Raw genomic sequence first — 18,514 nt, 5'->3', positions numbered from 1 at the left:
ATTAAACTGACAGAACAGGCTACAGAACAGATTATTAACAACAATAAAAGCACATGAATAAAACTCAAGTGATGTGGGAGATATTTGCACGGTACAAATCATGCGAGCAGCACAATCCAGGCCGCTCCCCCCCTCGCCTCCTCCCCTCCTCCTCCCCTCCTGCTCCTCTGCTATTGCACAACATACTAGGACATCTGGCCTTCAAAAAATCCCTGAAAAGGAAATTGCAACATGTCTCCACAGAAGAGGAAGTCGGATCCGGGAAGGACACGTATGAAATCTTTTGTGAAGAAAAGATGTTTTTGCTGACTTTTCATATAACCTGAGGTTGCTTTAAAAGAAGGGCCGTCGTAACATCAGCCTGGTGAGTTCTCCGTTCGTTGGAATAACTTATCTAGAATCTCTTATCTCTAGAAAAGATTTCTTTTGTTTCTGATTTCTGATTCGAAAATACGAACTCTGCCACTTATCTGTTTGCCTTTATAGAAACGCGAGGGATTAAACAACAGCAACAACAAAAAAACATTTACGGTTGAATGTTTATACTTTCAGAGAAGTGTGTTGCGCTTCTACCCGCAAAGGAAACATAGTTCCTTTTACACTACATTAGCGGCACATTCTCTATCCAATGAACACATTTTATACAGAGATCTGTGCAGATTACAACAAATAAACAAGAGAATGTACCTGAAATGTGACTTTAAGTTTCAGCCACATGGCACTTCAACTAAAAAAAGACCGTTATACAAAATCAAAAATGTCAGATTAAAGGCGATTTAAATTAATGCGATAATTTCTCTGCTTTCGCCTCGATTGTTGAACCTTGACGTTGTATTTGTACATTCGTGCATTTTTGCACATGCATGGACTGACCTTGACGACATGTGGTCTGGAGCTTCATGCGTGGCCACATCTGTATCTAAATGTTCCAGATATCAGCCACTGTACTTTGTTTGTTGATTTAGCATCTATTAGAATATCTGTTTAGTCTATGAGGATGACTGTTCATTTGTTCTGTATTTCCATTACTTTACTACAGAATCATTTTCAGACTTTCTCACAACTTTATCTGATTGCTGCTATTTTAAGCATCCTCAGAGATGCGGCACAGTGCAGTCCGATGCACGCTTGTGCCTCCCACCAAATGCCGGATCTAATTAAGTTTATTTGCTTTACATAATAAAAAAGCTGCAGTGGAAAAATCAGAGATAAACAAGCACGCCTGGAAACTCACAGCCCCTCTCACCACAAAACCACCACAGGGCAAACAGGTCAACTGCAAAGCAGCGCTGTATAGCTCACATTCGGTCAAGGTAGTCACATTTGTGTGCGTCGCAATAGGAAGGGTAACTCCCATCATTTTCCCTTTCTTTGCTAAATAAGTCACGCATTTTTTGATAACCTTCCACGAACTAAATGCCTTCAGCCTAAACCAGTTCAGTGATATCCCTGAAAGCTCTGACTGCTCTTGGAAGGCCATTTAAACATAACATACAGCATTTCCTCTCTTAAGATCTGAGGTTTGTCATTTCTATTAGAAAATTCCCACAGATTTGAGGTGCTTCCTGATACTGCACCATTCATTTTAAAGATATTTCCTCAGACATGGTTAAAAAAAAAAAGCGGCTTAATGGGATTACATGAGAATCGGATGCAGAGTGTTCCACCTTAGGCGTACAGGTGCTGAAAATACTGGAGCAGTTTGCAACGAGTGTAGGTGCAGCAATACTTCTGCTGCAACTTGTATGTGCATCTTTTGTTTTATTTATTTAATCTGGAAAAATTTTGGTATTGAGAACGCCAGAACAATTTACTGCACTTAAGACTTAAGATCAGGTTTCTGGTACATTGTGAACATTCATAATTTAAGAATGAATTATTTTGAAGTCAGGGATTCTTCTTCTTCTTTTTTTTTTTTCCCCCAGCAGATTTTAACACACCCAGACGATCTCTGACATAAAACCGACAAACTGAAGCTACATAATACTTTAACTGCTTGTGACCTATAGTACAGCAGTCATCAAGCAAGTCTTTGCTTGAACTGCAGGTAGAAGATATGCGCTGAGGATCTGAGTTTCAATTCTGCATATATGCGGAATTGAAACCACAAACTGCTAGTCAGCAGTTTATGAGGGGGAGAACCTCAGCGGCACGTAGTTGCACCTCGCCAAGGGTGCTGTAGCCATTTAAGCCATGGCGTCTAAAAATCTGGAACTATGTCACATATATGTAACATATAACATAGAGTCATATTCTAAACCCAACAGGAAGTCTGTTATTTTGATAAAACAGTGATAGTTACACAAAACTTTGGTTGTGTCTTGGTTGCCCTCAGGCTTGATGCCTTATCAGATTGACTTCAAAATTTGAAAATAGGTTGTCGAAAGATAGGCGAAGGAACCTGACACAAGTTTTTGACGTCAAAGGGCAGTGCCCGTTCTGGCCCTTCAAAGTTTCATGACGCGCCATGAAACAGGAAGTTGCATTAAACGTGCTCAGTCCAAACTGCATCAAACTTTACAGTATTGTTAATGGTCCCTAACTGCACACATCCATATGTCAATATTCATACAATTATTGTAGCGCCACCTATTATGAACAGTAAATGTCTGATTTTGTATTGAGTCTGTAGTGTGACCTGCTGTTACTGTCAGGGTGATTGGATTCTCCTCAAATTTTGTCAGGACAGACATAAGCTCATGGTGATGACTTACTGTGAAACTTGAGTGAATTTTTGTTAAAATTTGGGCCTTTTCTGGTTGTGAAAGTGAAATGATTCACTGTCTTGCTGATTCCATCATCATTTCAAGTAGTGTTCTAGTTTGTCCAGCAGATGCAGCCATAGCATTTCTCTCTGGTGTCTGTCAGTGTGTTTGTTGGTTAACCTGTAATAGTTGGTGAAGCTGTTTTAACATAATTTGATGCCACAGAGAGAATAATTATACAATTGTTGTAGCGCCACCTAATGAGAACAGGAAATGTCTTATTTTGTAGCGTTTGTAGTGTGACCTGCTGTTACTGTCAGGGTGAATGGATTCACTTCAAATGTTGACAGTCCAGCAGATAGAGCCATTACATTTCTCTCTGGTGGGTTGTCTGTCTGTGAGTGTATGTGTGTGTGTGTGAAGCTGTTTTAACATACTTTGATGCCACAGAGAGAATATATTCAAAACAGCTGTCACAGCTGTTGATTTTCTCTGAAAAATACTGAATTGCACAGACTATGCATCATGCCACGGTGCACTGTTACTCCAGGGTATCCCCTGAGAAATGCAGTGACCCCGTGCTTGCCCATCCCCGACGGGCGTGGGGTGCGAGGGCCCGTTCAACGCTGCTCGCAGCTTTAATTACAGTTTATATCCGTGCTGAAAACATTGCAGCAGATTCTAAGTTCAGATGCCATCTTGATAAAGACTGTCCATTTAAAAGGGAGATTCCAGTTTCCAGAGGGTGATAAAGCAGTATACCGGTATGCTGATTTTTCAAAAACAATTCACTGTTATTATTCCTGTGTGCTACAGTATATAGCATCCTCCCGTGCCCTAATGGCCCTGTCCTGCTCTATCTATCCTCCTCTCTCCCGCCTCTCATCCTCTCCATCCTTTCCTCTGTTCCCCTTTCCACTCTATACTGCCCTCTCCATCCTATCTTCTCCTGGCCTGACTAACCTTTGCATCTGGATGTTTGATCCCAGGCATTACAGGGAAATGATAACAATATCAACAGGTATCTCACCCTTTCTTGAAAGCCACTTTTATTAGCATGAGTTTAGCAACATTTATCAAGAAGTTCCAGATAAAAGAAGTGGTTAGAAGATCAAGTACATTTCTGATACATTGCATCAGAACAGAATGAAACCTTGTGATCAAGGTGTTCAAATGTGCTTATGTGGATTTATAATTAAACCTTAACAAAAATACATTTCTCTCTAAATACCGCAGCATTGTCACTGCAGCACACTGTCACAATGACTGTGCAGCTGCTTGCCTGTGGCCACAGTCTTAAAAATGGCATTGATATCAAACCTCTGTGAGTGTGTCGGAAACAGAGCTCCTTTTCTTGTTCTTTGAGAGAAAACACTCCAGAGAAAAATGGCAGGAAGGGCCTTCTGTCGACTCACTTCTGCAACACTGACATTCTCTCAGTTTGTTGTCTTGTTCAAAAACAACTTTATTGGAATTGTCACCGGACAAACGTGACCAGACGTCTGGGGTTTAACGCTGGCCAGTCAACTGATTCATACAGTCTGAGCATAGAAGTTACATATTCAGGCCGTGTGGGAAGGTCAATCAATCAATGTGTAGTTAGTCATTGAGACATAGCAGAATTGTTGTGAACTCTGTTAGCATGTGATAATTAGAATAAAAACAACCGCCGCACTGCCAAAACCCTCCAGACTACGATTTTTGTTGTTGTGGGTTGATGTGGCTATAAATAGAGACAGTTGTGATTGGTTTGGTTCACTGGGTGTACAAAGCCAAGGAAATTTCACAACAATCTGAATTTTGCAAAATAAATGGTTTGGGACTTGTATTTCAGCAAAGCACTTACATGGCTATTTCTGTTTAGGTGACATGCATTTGAACTTTCTTATTATCTCAGAAAAAAACCCAAAAACAAGCAATCCTTTGCCACAAGAATAATATTGTGTAGGTCTCCCTTGTGCCTCCAAAACAGTTGTGAGTCATCAGAGAAAGGACATGGTCCTTCTGAGGGTGTCCTGTGGTGTCTGGAAACAGGATGTTGTTAGTGGTGACCTTTTACGAGGAGGGGCCTCTGTGGATCATCCCACAGATACTTGATCAGTTTGGGATCTAACGAATTTGGAGGCCAGGTCAACACCTTGTGCTGTTCTTGGCTGCTGCTGCCATCAAGGAGTGTCATTGCTAAGGGGTGGGGGTGCCTCGTCTGGTCTATGTGGGTGCTACATGTCTAAGTAACATCCACATGAATGAATGCCAGGTCCAAAAGTTTCCCAGTAGAACACTGAATTGTCACAAGATGGTTAATTTCTTTTACTTCTACTGTCAGTGCTTTTAATGTTGCGGCTGATCGGTGTACTTAGCAATAGCGATATCAATACTGCTCACTTTTGGTGTAAAATATGTCAAGCTAACAGAGAATCCCATATCTATTAATCTGTAGTAATATCACGCTGTAGTTTGACACAGTCACAGTAACTTTGGTCACTGTCCAAGTCCAAGCGAGACAAAGAGGAAACCAGTTTAAAGTGTCCATTCATGGATTTACAATAAAGTCTGAGCAGGAACATTGATCTGCACTAAGCAGTGTTCAGAGCACAAACACTCCTTCCAGTTCCAAGGAATTACACAGCCTTACGTCGGGGGTTTCCACATAGTAACTCCTCAAATACCAGAGCACTAGTCATCAGGTTCAGGAGAGAAGTAGAGGGAGTGCGGGAATAAGACTAGAGAGGAACAGAGAGACATATATTTTAGTTCTTAGATAGAGCTCAAGGGGGAAGAAGCAGTTTTGGCTGATCATTGTCATGTTTTAAAGATACACTTAACTTGTCAGGGTCCCTGGACAGAAATGTTCCACTAAGTTGTCGTCTGTTGCTGTAACTCTTTTACAGTAGCACCCTGGATTACGGTAAATGTTCATTTCTAAATGTTGTTGATTTGTGTTTTTCCAGCCATGGGCCTGAGTTCAACGCTAGGAAGCCTATTGTTTTTCCTGAGCCTATATGGGATCTGTAAAGGATTCGTACAGGGTGAGTCAAATTGTTTTACTTTAAATATCAAACGAAGTGTATTTTCTAGGGATACACTAACGCTTTTTTTGAGCTGCAACTGACGGAAGGGGGCGCCCGCGCATTTTCCTTGCTCGGGAGAAACAAGATGTCGGTTGTGTCGGGGTACTTCACAGTCTCAGAGAAAGATTTGCGATATGCAGTTTGCAATACATGTGCTGGCGATATTTCAAGAGGGCGGTACTGTAAGAAAGGATTTCAACACATCAAATCTCATAGGACATCTGAAAAGCAGACCAAAAATAGAGGAATAAAACCGCCAAGAAAAGCACGAACCACTGCCAGTAAAACTTAAGGCGCTTTTAGTAGTGATGTGTCACGCTCCAAAGAGGCTCCTAAGAGCCGATGCTTGGTAGTGAATCAGAAGAGCTGATTCGCATCGAGTGAGAGCTGGCTCCCCACATTTTTCCTTTTGCCTGATCATCATACTATTAATCATATTCATTAATACACAGGATTAGATGTTACAATCCCTTGTGCCAAAATCCCAGGCAAAACACATCTAGAAGCCCTGTCCAACTGAGAAACCCTAACAAACCTACAGTCATGTAATATGACTCTTGACCTACAATCTAAATGAACTAAGTAAATGCTGCTGGCTTGTAGGCCCACAGAGCAGCAGAAGATAATTCGAACCTTGTGAAATATAAGCTAACCTAACGCTGCTGGCTTGTATGTCCCGCTCAGCAGCTAACCATAGCTACCAAGCAACATGAAGACATCAGGAACCTGGCCTAAACAACAGCAGTATGCAGCATGTCATTGGGGTTTTCAAAACCCTGTTTTTCTTACCATTAATATGAGACAACAACTAAAATTTCAGTAATTAGCCTAGTCCTTTTATGAATCACGACACAACCAAATCTACCGTGGTTCACCCCGTTGATGTGGACTAAACCACGAAACAAACAAACAAATCCACCGTGATTCACCCCGTTGATGCGGACTGAACCACGAAACAAACAAACAAATCTACCGTGACTCGCCCCATTGATGTGGGCTGAAACACGGACCAATCAACCACATCTATAATGATTTGCAAACATACTGAAGTCACGCAGCCACCCTTACCTTTAGCCAGCTCCCCAGCTAGCATGCCTCCTACGTGTCCAGAGCCACTCACTCGCTCTCTCTGCTGCCCGAGACATGTTGCATACCACAGTCCTCTGGCTTTTTCCCCGTATGCCCAGCTCGCTCAGAAGGGCAATCGCCGATTTTGCCACAAATCCACGGCATCCCACTTCTACCGGGCGGACATAAGCTCTCCAGCCATTCTGCTCTGCATCTGCTGCTAACTCTGCATACTTGGCTCTCTTACGCTCGTTAGCCTCCTCAACTCTATCTTCTCACAGGACAGTCAGCTCTATAAAATAGACTACTTTCGCTGGCTCAGACGACAACAGCAGTTCTGGCCGTAGACGGGTGCTAGTTATCTCGGTTGGAATAACCAGCTGTCCATTTAAATCTGCCCTCATCTCCCAGGCTCCTCCTACTCTTAGCCATCCTGTGTTATGCCTGATGCCTGCTAGTCTAGCCTTTTCTCCCTCCCGTACAAACTTAATGCGTCTATTCTCTCTGTTAAAGGTGCAGTAGGCAACTTTTATAAAACTAACTTTCTGTCATATTTGCTGAAACTGACCCTATGTTCAAGTATAATTGCATGAAGCAGGTCATTTAAAAAAAAATTCGGCTCCTCTGGCCCCACCTAGAGCCTGTAGCGCGATTTGCAAGACATCCACCGCTCCACGTTCAGATGCACCAATCACGTCCAGGGGTGTGTCTAACAGAGTGTCAATCACTGCTCATGGACACGCATTTCATAGCGCCCTCCCCTCCCTCCACCACCTCACACCACTTGTCCGTGGGCGTGTAGAAGGAGCCGGGACGTAATCCTCGTCTGAGGCCTGTGCCTCAGCTTCACTCTCAAACGTCTAACCACATCAACAGGTAGCGGTCATATATCTACCACATAGCAAATTGATAAATCTAAACTGTGGAATAAAACGCCACAATGAATGCTTCTAACTGTTACTGATAGCAAACATCACCGATGTAGGCTACTTTCAGAAACATCCTAACCTTGGTTTTGTCCTAAAGTTGACTATTGCTAAATATTTTGACCTAAAATTATTTAGCAATAACGAAGGGTATTATAAAAACTATTTTGTTGTTGTTACGTCGGTGTGTTCCATGCTAGTTTGTTTACTCGCTCTCTCTCGGTTCTCTGCTCGTGCACAGTATTCCAGGGCCAATATGCACGCGCTCTATCGTGCACAGCTCTCCCTTGTGGGGGGAGGGGCTTGCGAGACCTTTTTGGGCTTTAGCGGAAAGTGGGGAGGGACTGAGAAGTTGTCGATGTTCAAATTTTTTGGCTAAGTCCTGGATCTTCGCAATCCTGCCTACTGCACCTTTAATTTACATTCACCCGTTTTTCCTCAATTGCAGCTGCTAAACATTTCAGTACCTGGTTGTGACGCCAGGTGTAGCGTCCTTGGGAAAGACTAACCTTACAACCTGTCAGAATATGGCTAAGTGTGCATACACAAGTACACAGTGGGCAGGCAGCATCCTCACCTACCCACTGGTTTAGGTTCTGGGGAGTTGGCAGCACATCATAAGTAGCCCCAAAAAATTAACATAGACCCATATACCCAGTAGTCGAGTTGGGGGGGGGGGGGGGGGGGGGGATAAAAACGATCAAAATCATGCCCCCTGTAAAACTGCCACCCCCCCCCTCCATCACTCCCATTTTTACAGTAAATGTTGGACATATAACTTATATATAAAATTATATGATATAGCCTAATTATTTCATCATTAGGGAGTATGCGTGTTGAGTAAAATAAATAAAATCTGAGGGCACAACTGCGCACGCAAACATGCAATGATGCAACATGATTGTTATTTTCAATCATGTTGCCTGATGCCAGAGAGAGCGGCATAAGATGCAGCAAGAGTGACATCTTGAGGAGTAATTGCACTGCAATGTCAGCATGAAACAAGCGGCTGGACAACACGATGTCAGAGACTTTTTTTAAAAAAAAAGAAAATTACAGGAGAGCTATAAAACAAGACTCGGAAATCTCATTACTTTTTATTAATCTACAAAAGTCGACAGACTCGCCACAGGTTGCATGCACAATAACAACACAGCTAACGTTAGTTTTCCAAACTAGCTGTGTAGCCTCCAAGCTAGCTGACAGTATCTGTGTCATCCTCAAGCTCGGGTCCTCGACCAGAGGCCTGGGAGTTTGAGGGTTCTGCGCAGTATCTTAGCTGTTCATAGGACTGCGCTCTTCTGGACTGAGGCTTCTGATGTTGTTCCTGGGATCTGTTGGAGCCACTCCCCCAGTTTGGGGGTCACTGCCCCGAGTGCTCCTACTACCACGGGGACCACGCTCGCCTTGACCTTCTACATCTGTTCCAGCTGTTCTTTCAACCCATGGTAATTTTCAATCTTTTCGTGTTCCTTCTTTCTGATGTTGTCGTCTGCTGGTATCGCCACATCTATCACCACCGCCTTCTTCTGCTCTTTGTCTACCACCACTATGTCTGGTTGGTTAGCCAGGACCTGTTTGTCAGTGTGGAAGCTGAAGTCCCACAGCACCTTGGCCCTGTTGTTCTCAGCCACCTTCTGTGGTGCAGCCCATTGGGATTTGGGTACTTCTATTCCATACTGGGTACAGATGTTCCTGTACACTATTCCAGCCACTTGGTTATGTCTCTCCATGTATGCTGACCCGGCTTGCATCTTACACCCTGCTATTATGTGCTGGACTGTTTCAGGGGCATCTGCATAGTCTGCACCTTGGATCTGATCTACTCTTGTAGATCTTGGCCTCTATGGCTCTTGTACCTAGGGCCTGTTCTTGTGCTGCCATGATCAGTGCCTCTGTGCTGTCTCTGAGTCCAGCCTTTTCCAGCCATTGGTAGGTCTTCTCATTGGTGAGGAGCTTTCTTGTCTTGATGTCTATGGCTTCTATCTCCTCCTTTGGCCAGCTTATGATCCCAGCGGAGTATCTGATGACCGGTATTGCGTACATGTTGATGGCTTGGATCTTGTTCCTGCCATTCAGCTGACTTTTCAGGACCTGCCTCACTCTCTGGAGGTATTTGGTTGTGGTTGACTTCCTTGCGGCTTCCTCATGGTTTCCGTTAGCCTGTGGGATACCAAGGTACTTGTAGCTGTCTTAGATATCACCTATGCTCCCCTCTGGTAGGTCAACCCCTTCAGTTTTCAAACCCTGCCCTCCCGTGTGGTAGTCCACGTCATTAAACGCTCGACTATCCAGCTGTAGATATATACAGATATATAGATATATATAGATAGATAGATAGATATAGATAGATAGATCACTTTGACTTATATAGATCACTTTGACTTGGTCACTCTAAAAGTAGCTTGCAAGCCAAAAAAGTGTGGGCACCCCTGGATTAAAGGAATAGTTCACCCAAAAGTCAGTCATTATTAACTCTCAAAAGATACATAATTTTTTAAACGTATCTTTTGTTGAATTTTATTATACAATACTCACCCTGACCTTTTTGAATGCTGCACCTGACAAATAACCCAAAGTATGAAAAAACTAAAACTAATACCAAAACTAATAAAAACTAAACTAAAACTAAGCATTTTTGGAAATATAAAAACTAATAAAAACTAGCAAACCCACATTAAAAACTAATTAAAATTAACTGAATTGTAGGGAAAAAGGGAAAAACGAAATAAAAACTAAACTAAAATGAAAAATCCAAAACTATTTTAACCTTGGTACTATGGAACATATATGCAGTAACCTATGCATGCAGCTGAGCTATATATACTCAAATATAGCTCAAATGATTTTGTTGGGCAATGTAATACTGAGAATTAGCTGAGGAATTTTTAAAGTTATTTAAAAAAAATAACTTCATGTAAATTAAGGCTATATGAAACATCAAATTGACATTAAAGGTTGTTTTTGTTTCATTGGATTTGTGCTCATTAAAACATGAAGAGCAGACAGACTTAAAAAAAGTTCAGTAATATGTAAGTAACAAAAAGAAAAAGCATCTCCAGTCTGTTTAGCAGCACTCTATTGCCCTCTTTGGCCAATGGTGCGCATTAACTTGTGGTAATAGTTTTGTGAGCCGTCAGTATTTCTGATAGGTGCAAGCTCTTCTGAAGTCTCACACTAATTTCCTTCAAGTAAAGAAACTGATTTTGGGTGATGCAAAATGTTAAAAGTCGGGAAAATTGCATTTAAATCATAAAAAGAGGCAAAATGTTTGGATGGCTGTGAAGTGGCTCGGATGGGCATAGAACCTGCACAACAACACATTAGCTGTACACAACGCAGCAATCTGCCTCACACTGGTTTTGTAGAAATTATCAAGATTGTTTTTATTTTTCATGTTTGTTCTTCGTCGGTCTAAACGGCAGAGTAAATGACAATGCTCCATTCTCCACGGATTTGCGTTGCAGACAACTGTACCAACTACCGGCTCCAGTTTGAGAGGGTTTTCTCTGTACCCGGGGACGTGGCTATGCTAAACAGCACCCTGGTCTCTCCGGACGTCTTCAACTTCACCGCCGTCCCGTACAACATCACCTGGTACAACTCGAAGACAGGCCAAGAAATGAGCAACCAGACTGGTGGAGTTCTAGTGTATGGGGAGACGCTGTGGTTTCTCAACACAACGCTGGACGACGACGGGACATATGTGTGCCTGCTGAGGTACGGTAACATCTGTAGAGACGGAAATGCCAGGAAGTTTACGAAGTTTATCTAACTGTCTTTTCGCCAGTCACGTAATAAGGGCTTGATAGAAGGCTAGTAAAAAAAATGGCGTTATAATAAGATAGATTAATGCTTATGATTTTGATTTATGATTAGAGATATGTGGAAGAAATTACGACCCACCAATAAACTGGAAGAAACATAATAAGACAACACAACAGTTACTGTACGTAAATGAAATTAAATGCAGTCAACAATGCACAAAATTGACCAAAATGCCAATTTCTACCCATCGAATAATTCCACCGGCCTATTCTATGGTTCTTTTCCCTATATAATTTTCAGATTCAGAAAACTTTATTGGTCCCTAAGGTTAAATGTAAGGCACTTCAGCATGATGTGCAAACAAGAGGCTTTTAAAGAACAAAAAAACAGAACAACACATAATATGTACAAAAACTATAAATTGGTTAGAAATAGTTATTTACATGTATTTAACTGGAAAAGCATGAAATGAGCAAGACAAATATGCATATATGAATAAAAATGTGCTTTTAGCCTCATTAAATCCTTAGCTTAAAGTATAATCCTGACAAAAAGCTGCTAATTATGCTTTCAGTTAGTGAATATAAGCTGAGCTGCTGTGATCATCTGATTTTTTTTTTACGAACAAGATAAACATGTAGACATATTATGGGGTGGTGATGGGACTAGTTTAATGTGTTACTCATCTTTTTCACAACTTTTGAAGAGGGTTAGTCACCATTGCTCTGGATTTTCTAATACCGCAATAGCTACTACAAACCTGTCGTGAGTTTGAACAGTTTCATTCTCAGAGGAAGTAAAAAGGAAAAAGAAATATTTAAACACAAACACGTTCTAAACAGCAATGAGAGCGACAGATAAAGATAGACTCACTGAGGTTAGACGTTCAAAGCTAGAGATGAGCTATAGACTATCCGATATCATTAATTATACATTTGTTTCCTTTTTTTATTTATTTTTTTTCCCCCAACAGGACGCCTTCTCAGTGCTACATTCAGGCCACAATGCTGGTGGTGGAACTGCCAAATGTTGGAGAATGTGGAAGGCCGAGGAAACATTTTCAGCCACTTACATATGGAGTTGCAGACAACCTGATGTGCCCTCTGAGGGACTACATCAGTAAACTGGACAGCTACAACATTAAGTACTCCCTAACGTGGTACAGAGTGAGTAATGGGGAAATTCCGGTTGAGAACTGACATTAAACATTTACTAATCTACAAAGTTTATACCAGAATATTACACCAGTCTGTTCACAAGTGTCATTAATTATGCAAGATCTTAAATTAAGGTAGATGCTTTACTATGTGTAGCACGTGTAAGACGCAACACTGGTGCTCATTAAATAATGAATGTTACTATGAAACACATTATTAAAGACAGATTTAGTTTGTCTTTATTTATACCAAATTTATTCCTAAATTTTAGTAGCAGAGAAGCCAGATGAACTTCCCTGTCCTAAAATTTCTTTTGTAGAGGAAACTTGGTCTGGAACCCCTCCATTAGGAACTGATTATGCTCCAGCAAAGCTTATAGCTAATATATTTATTAATATTCTGATTAGAATTAAGTGCAGCTACACCAGGCTGGAGTTTAATTACTATATACCATAGACTGCATAAAGATGCTCAGTGGACAGCTCCTCAAAAGTGAAGCCAAAACAACTAGAGCTCCCCCTGGTGGCTGGCTGCAGTATAGGTCATAAGTTTCACCTCCTCCATGTTACTGGTTACCTACATCTGAAGGACAAAGGACACTCCTTTGAAGATAACAACGTCCAAATCTTAGCCAGAGAAGACAGATAGTTTGAAAGAGGAGTAAAGGAAGCCATCTATGTCAGACTGGAAAAACCTTCACTAAACAGAGGAGATGGACTGAGGTTTAATCTGCCATCTATTTACAATATAGTTTTAACTTCTGTCCCCAAGAAGTTTCAATCTCATTCACACCTTGACACTGGAGCCTCTGACGGACAAGAGTCGTTAGAGCACCATTCATAGGGAAGAGGAGGGGGACAATTGGAAATTAGCTGCACCTGTTTCTGGTTATTAGCATAACAAGTAGTTTTTTCAGGAGGAGTTCCTATTTAAACATCAGACTTCCCATCTGTCCCCTAGAACTGAAGAAGCCACTAGGATGAGTGGTGAAACGTCTTCTCAAAAAAAAACAAAAAAACTGTACAAGTCCAGTTGCCTTTTTTTTTAACCTTTGTTGGATAGAGGGCAAGAGCTCTGTGCCAGAGAAAAGAAAGTGGAGGATGCGAGAGAGCAGAGAGAAGAAAGAAGGAGGACATGTGTTTGGTGCATCGTCCCCCAGCAGCCTAGGCCTACTGCAGCATAACTAAGGGATGGTTCAGTCCAGCCCTAACTATAAGCTTGATCAAAAAGGAAAGTCTTAAGCCTGACCTTAAAAACAGGTGGGGACATATTGTTTATATTTATACAGTCTATGCTATATACTGCCATTATTTCAACTTCAACTCCTTCAGCTATTTCAACTTAATGTATTTATGTTTTCTGTTCCTCATCCAGGGCTGTGAGCCCATACCAGATGGGACAAGCAAGTATACCTATAGGGATATAACCAAACTGATGATTAACAGCGTGGAACGTGAAGACAACCACCCCTACTCCTGTACTCTGACATTCAGCCTCGGTGGCATCACGGGAACTGTGTCAGAGACCATCGAAGCATCGGTCATAGGTTAGACTGGAGATAAATACTAACAAGAGAGGAACTGTTTCATTAACCGACTGATCCTACACTGGAGTGCACTTTCTAAATAACCGTCATTAAGAGAGACTACTACAGAGCAGCATTAAAATCAAACGTTGTGGCCAGCCAATGTCATTCATATTATTGTAAACTATATAGTGGGATTATGTGGCATTATAATCCAGCATACTGCATATTTCCATATTAGCCAGTCTCTCTCTCCGTTACTGTATTTGATGTTATCTGTCTTTTTCAGAGGAGTACTTTATGGTTCCACAAGTTCGTGAGCCAGGCGGTGAAATAATCAAGGCACGCAAGGGTAAGGCCCTGTATTACTGGATTATTTATCACTGTACAAAGCATTCACTCTTCTTTCAAACCCATAGTTGATTTATTGAAAGTGGAGTTTATACACCGATGAGCCACAACATTAAAACCACCGACAGGAGAAGTGAAGAACATTGACCATCTTGTGACAATCCAATGTTCTGCTGGGAAACCTTTGGACCTGGCATTTATTGGTGTGGATGTTACTTAGACATGTAGCACCCACCTAGACCAGACCAGGCACCCCCACCCCATAGCAATGACACTCCTTGATGGCAGCAGCCAGACACAGAAACACACACAAAAACGCTTTAGGAACAACTAAAAAAAAAAACAAATAAAACAACATGAAGAACAGCAAATTCACTAGATCCCAAAGTGATAAAGTATCTGTGGGATGATCCACAGATGTCCCTCCCCCTCAAAGCCCCCCCAATAACAACATTCTGTTGCCAGACACCACAGGACACCCTCAGAAGGCCCATGTCCATTCTCTGATGAGTCACAACGGTTTTGGAGGCAGAAAGGAGACCTACACAATATTATGACTGGTCGATGTACATTGTAGAGTCTCACATTTTCATTGCCATTTCTTACATGTGTCTGAATGTCTGCTGAGCTCTAATCTATTCATACAATATTTAGAACGGTTAAATTTAGGTTTATAGATTAAGAGAAAATGTTTTGTTGAGTTAAATGTGTTCTTGTTTGTGTATGTTTAGGCTACGAGTTCAGCAAGAGGTGCCTGGTGTTTATTCCAGGTGTTGGGAGACCCTTCGTTGATGTAATTTGGTGGGTCGGAAGCAATATTTTCGACACCAACTCCTCGAAACGTATCTACACATCAGAACCACAGTCAGCACCTTAATCTTTCCTTTTTCCTTTGTTCCATTTGACGCTTTCAGGGTACATAAAGATTGAACATAATCTTTCTTCCAACTCATCCGATTGTTGTCACCAGGTTCCGTGAAAGTTGGAATGGTGTGTTCATAGAGGTGCTGCTGAAGATTTCGGAGGTGAGGGAAGAGGATTTCAACGTCAACTACACCTGTCGAGTGTACAGTCAGCGAGGCGTTCCAGATAACTATTTTATTCTCCAACCAGCAGGTAAAGTCACAATGTATGCCTCCCAAATTAAATCTGTTACTTTGGGTTGGGTTGTCTTATGCGTCAGCACAAATTCATCAGCCAACTCGGCTGCCTTAAATGTGGTGGGGGGCTTCTGCTCACTCACATACATGGCAATGCGCTGTGGAAGTGTGTTTTTAAACTGCTCTAGCACGATCAGTGCTGCAAGATCATCAAAATTGCTCACCTGTGCCGCTGCGCACCACCGCTTAAAATGGGAGGTTAAATTGCGGACAAACTCGACGTTGGACTGCTCGTCACCCATAACCCAATTTCGGAACCTTTGACGATAAGCTTCGGGAACCAAATCATATGATTTCAATACGGCCGATTTTACCATGTCATAACCCAAATTAGCTTCGCTACAAATCGCAGAGTAAGCCCCAATTTCATCCTCTCTATGCTATGGAGATTTTTTTCCAATTCAAGTAACTTCTCAATCTCAAGCTGCCTATCCTTCTCCTTATCCTGCTGCCTTCTAATTCAAGTTGCATGACCAACATCTCTTTTTGCTGCTCAAACGACAAACCCAACATCTGAGCCATCGCTGGCGCGGACACCGGCGTAGACTCAGATTCTGCAGCACCAAGCTCCCTTTTCTGCAAGATCCCCTGCTCAACCAAAGCCAAGAAGATTACATTCTTTAAGTCATCCTTACGTTTGCTCGCTGACACCTCAAAGCCATAATGCTGCGCTATTTTGACTAACTGCTCCTTCTTCCAACCATTAATGAATGCCTCTGAAGATGTCTCAAAAAACGCAGCCAACGAAGCCATGATAATAACTTTAACTCAATCAGACAGTAGAGTGTTAACTGCCGACACGCATGGGCAAACCATCCACCCAACGGGAACACTTCCCCCTAACTGCCTAGCCAAAATTAACTAATACTCACCCCTAGTCTTCATGCAGCTGGTGGCGGGTATTTACGCAAGAGAAACCGGCGGATATGTGAAACAACCTGCATGCAAGCAATCCCACAACATCACACGGATGTGTCCCCGAGACAGCCTGTCCGAAAACAGCTGACACTAGCCACGTTGCCGCAACACTATGAAAACAACAAACCTGACGTAACCCAAAGGGGTAAACGCCACTACGGCCTAACGGGGAAATTCCTGCACAAAGCGTATCAAAAACAGTAACACTTACCTTCTGATCGACACACCCAAAAACCCAATAACCGTCCGGCACTATACGGCTTCCTGGAAACCAATACACGTGATGCATCTCCCAAGACAGAGGACCCAAAACCAGCACCCAGCTGGACCAAATCAGCGGCACCCTGCGCCCTGATGTTCCCAAAAAACTTTCACTAGTTTAGACGAGCCCCCATTTGTTATGACCTGGCTCAAGTGGCCACAACAAAAGGGAGACACACCACGTCAGTTGCCAAAAAAAGAAACGGTTGTTTATTTATTTAAACAATGAACAAAGGTCAACTTGGGAACCATACCGAAGGCACCTGCGGAAGGGAAACAGAGAGGAGTTAGTAAGTCAGTCTGGAGGGCCGTGATCCCTCACACAGCCCCTCTTTTATACTGAGAGAGTGGTGGCAGCCAAAGACTACTGGGCACTGGTAACAGGTGCCCCGATTTATTGCAATCAGCCTCAGAGAATGAAACCACACCCACACATGCCCACAGGGGCATCACAACCGTATGACTGGAATGGGACTTTTGATGTAGTCTGACTGCATACTGACGTTTACTTAGATTTTTCTTGTACGTAAGAACTTTACTGCAGCTGACCACCAGGGGGCAATCAAAGCATTTTTGGTTTAACTCGTAGGGAGCTGTGTCATGTCCACCATGTTAACATACACTCAATGGTGCATGCGGATTCAACTGGCGTGCAGCCTTTTCCTTCACATCACTAATGTCTGGTCTATTTGTTGCTTATCCTTACAGATCCAAATATCCTACTGCTCATCGGGACAGTGCTTGGTGGTGTGATGGTTCTCTTCATCATCTGTGTCAGCGTCTACTGTATCTTTAGGATTGCCATTTACTTGAGATCGTAAAATATTACTGACTGGACCCCAGGAAGACTAGCTGTCGCCAGCTAATGGGGATCCTTTTTAAATAAACAAATAAACAAATAAACATCGTGCTGTGGTTCCTGTCCTCTACTCAAACAAAGGTAATACTACACAGCCGGGTTTGTGATTAGTAATTTGCTCTTATAATGATCCACCCCACAAAACAAACAAACAAAAAAAACCATTGACAGTGTGACGGAAGACGGAAAAACCCACATTGATGCTTTCGCCTTGCAAGGAAGTACATAGCCAGCACCCACACATTCATCACAACAAATAGAATTGTACCTGACCGCATTGTGTCAACGATGGGAACAGGAAACAAACCACAAGGCTGCCTGCACAGGTTCAGATGAAATATCATCTGCTGACAGAAAGACTTCTAGACTGTACTTTCACATGCTGCTAAAGCCTACTGATGTGAAGTCTTCAAAAACCTCCATAACTTGGTGGGCAGAAAGAAAGTCAAAGAAACTGGAATCACACAAAAGGAAAATTAGTTTTCTATTTAGATGAAGATTTCGGTCATGTTGTATGTCGTTGGGGAAAGACGTAAAAACTACTAACATATACTTATACTACGTCAGACATGGACGGAAAGTTATACGACGCCTACGTAGCATATCCACAGCCCTACACCTTTGGATTCAGTGAGGAAGTGGAAAGTTTTGCCCTTCACACACAAGTGTTGTGCCTCAAGTGTTGGAAAAGACCCGTGACTACAAACTCTTCTTAGAAGGCCGTGACTCCCTTCCCGGGCAGGGT

General features: G+C 42.3%; 1 protein-coding gene across 1 annotated transcript; it reads left to right on the top strand.

Moving 5' to 3' along the window:
* The first annotated feature begins 240 nt into the window (after window positions 1-240).
* Window positions 241-18,338, top strand: LOC311488805 (interleukin-1 receptor-like 2). Its single transcript, XM_084545653.1, has 9 exons — window positions 241-364; window positions 5,657-5,734; window positions 11,238-11,490; window positions 12,512-12,704; window positions 14,070-14,241; window positions 14,510-14,572; window positions 15,303-15,435; window positions 15,542-15,687; window positions 17,619-18,338. Exons 2-9 carry the CDS (start codon window positions 5,659-5,661, stop codon window positions 17,729-17,731), a joined length of 1,149 nt encoding a protein of 382 aa, XP_084401779.1. The 5' UTR covers window positions 241-364; window positions 5,657-5,658; the 3' UTR covers window positions 17,732-18,338.
* Window positions 18,339-18,514: the final 176 nt, after the last annotated feature.

The sequence above is a fragment of the Chelon labrosus genome (assembly GCF_963514085.1).
Source record: "Chelon labrosus genome assembly, chromosome: 5".
Lineage (NCBI taxonomy): Eukaryota > Metazoa > Chordata > Actinopteri > Mugiliformes > Mugilidae > Chelon > Chelon labrosus.
Note: the sequence above shows the minus strand (reverse complement) of the source record. Positions and strands in the feature narration are given on the sequence as shown.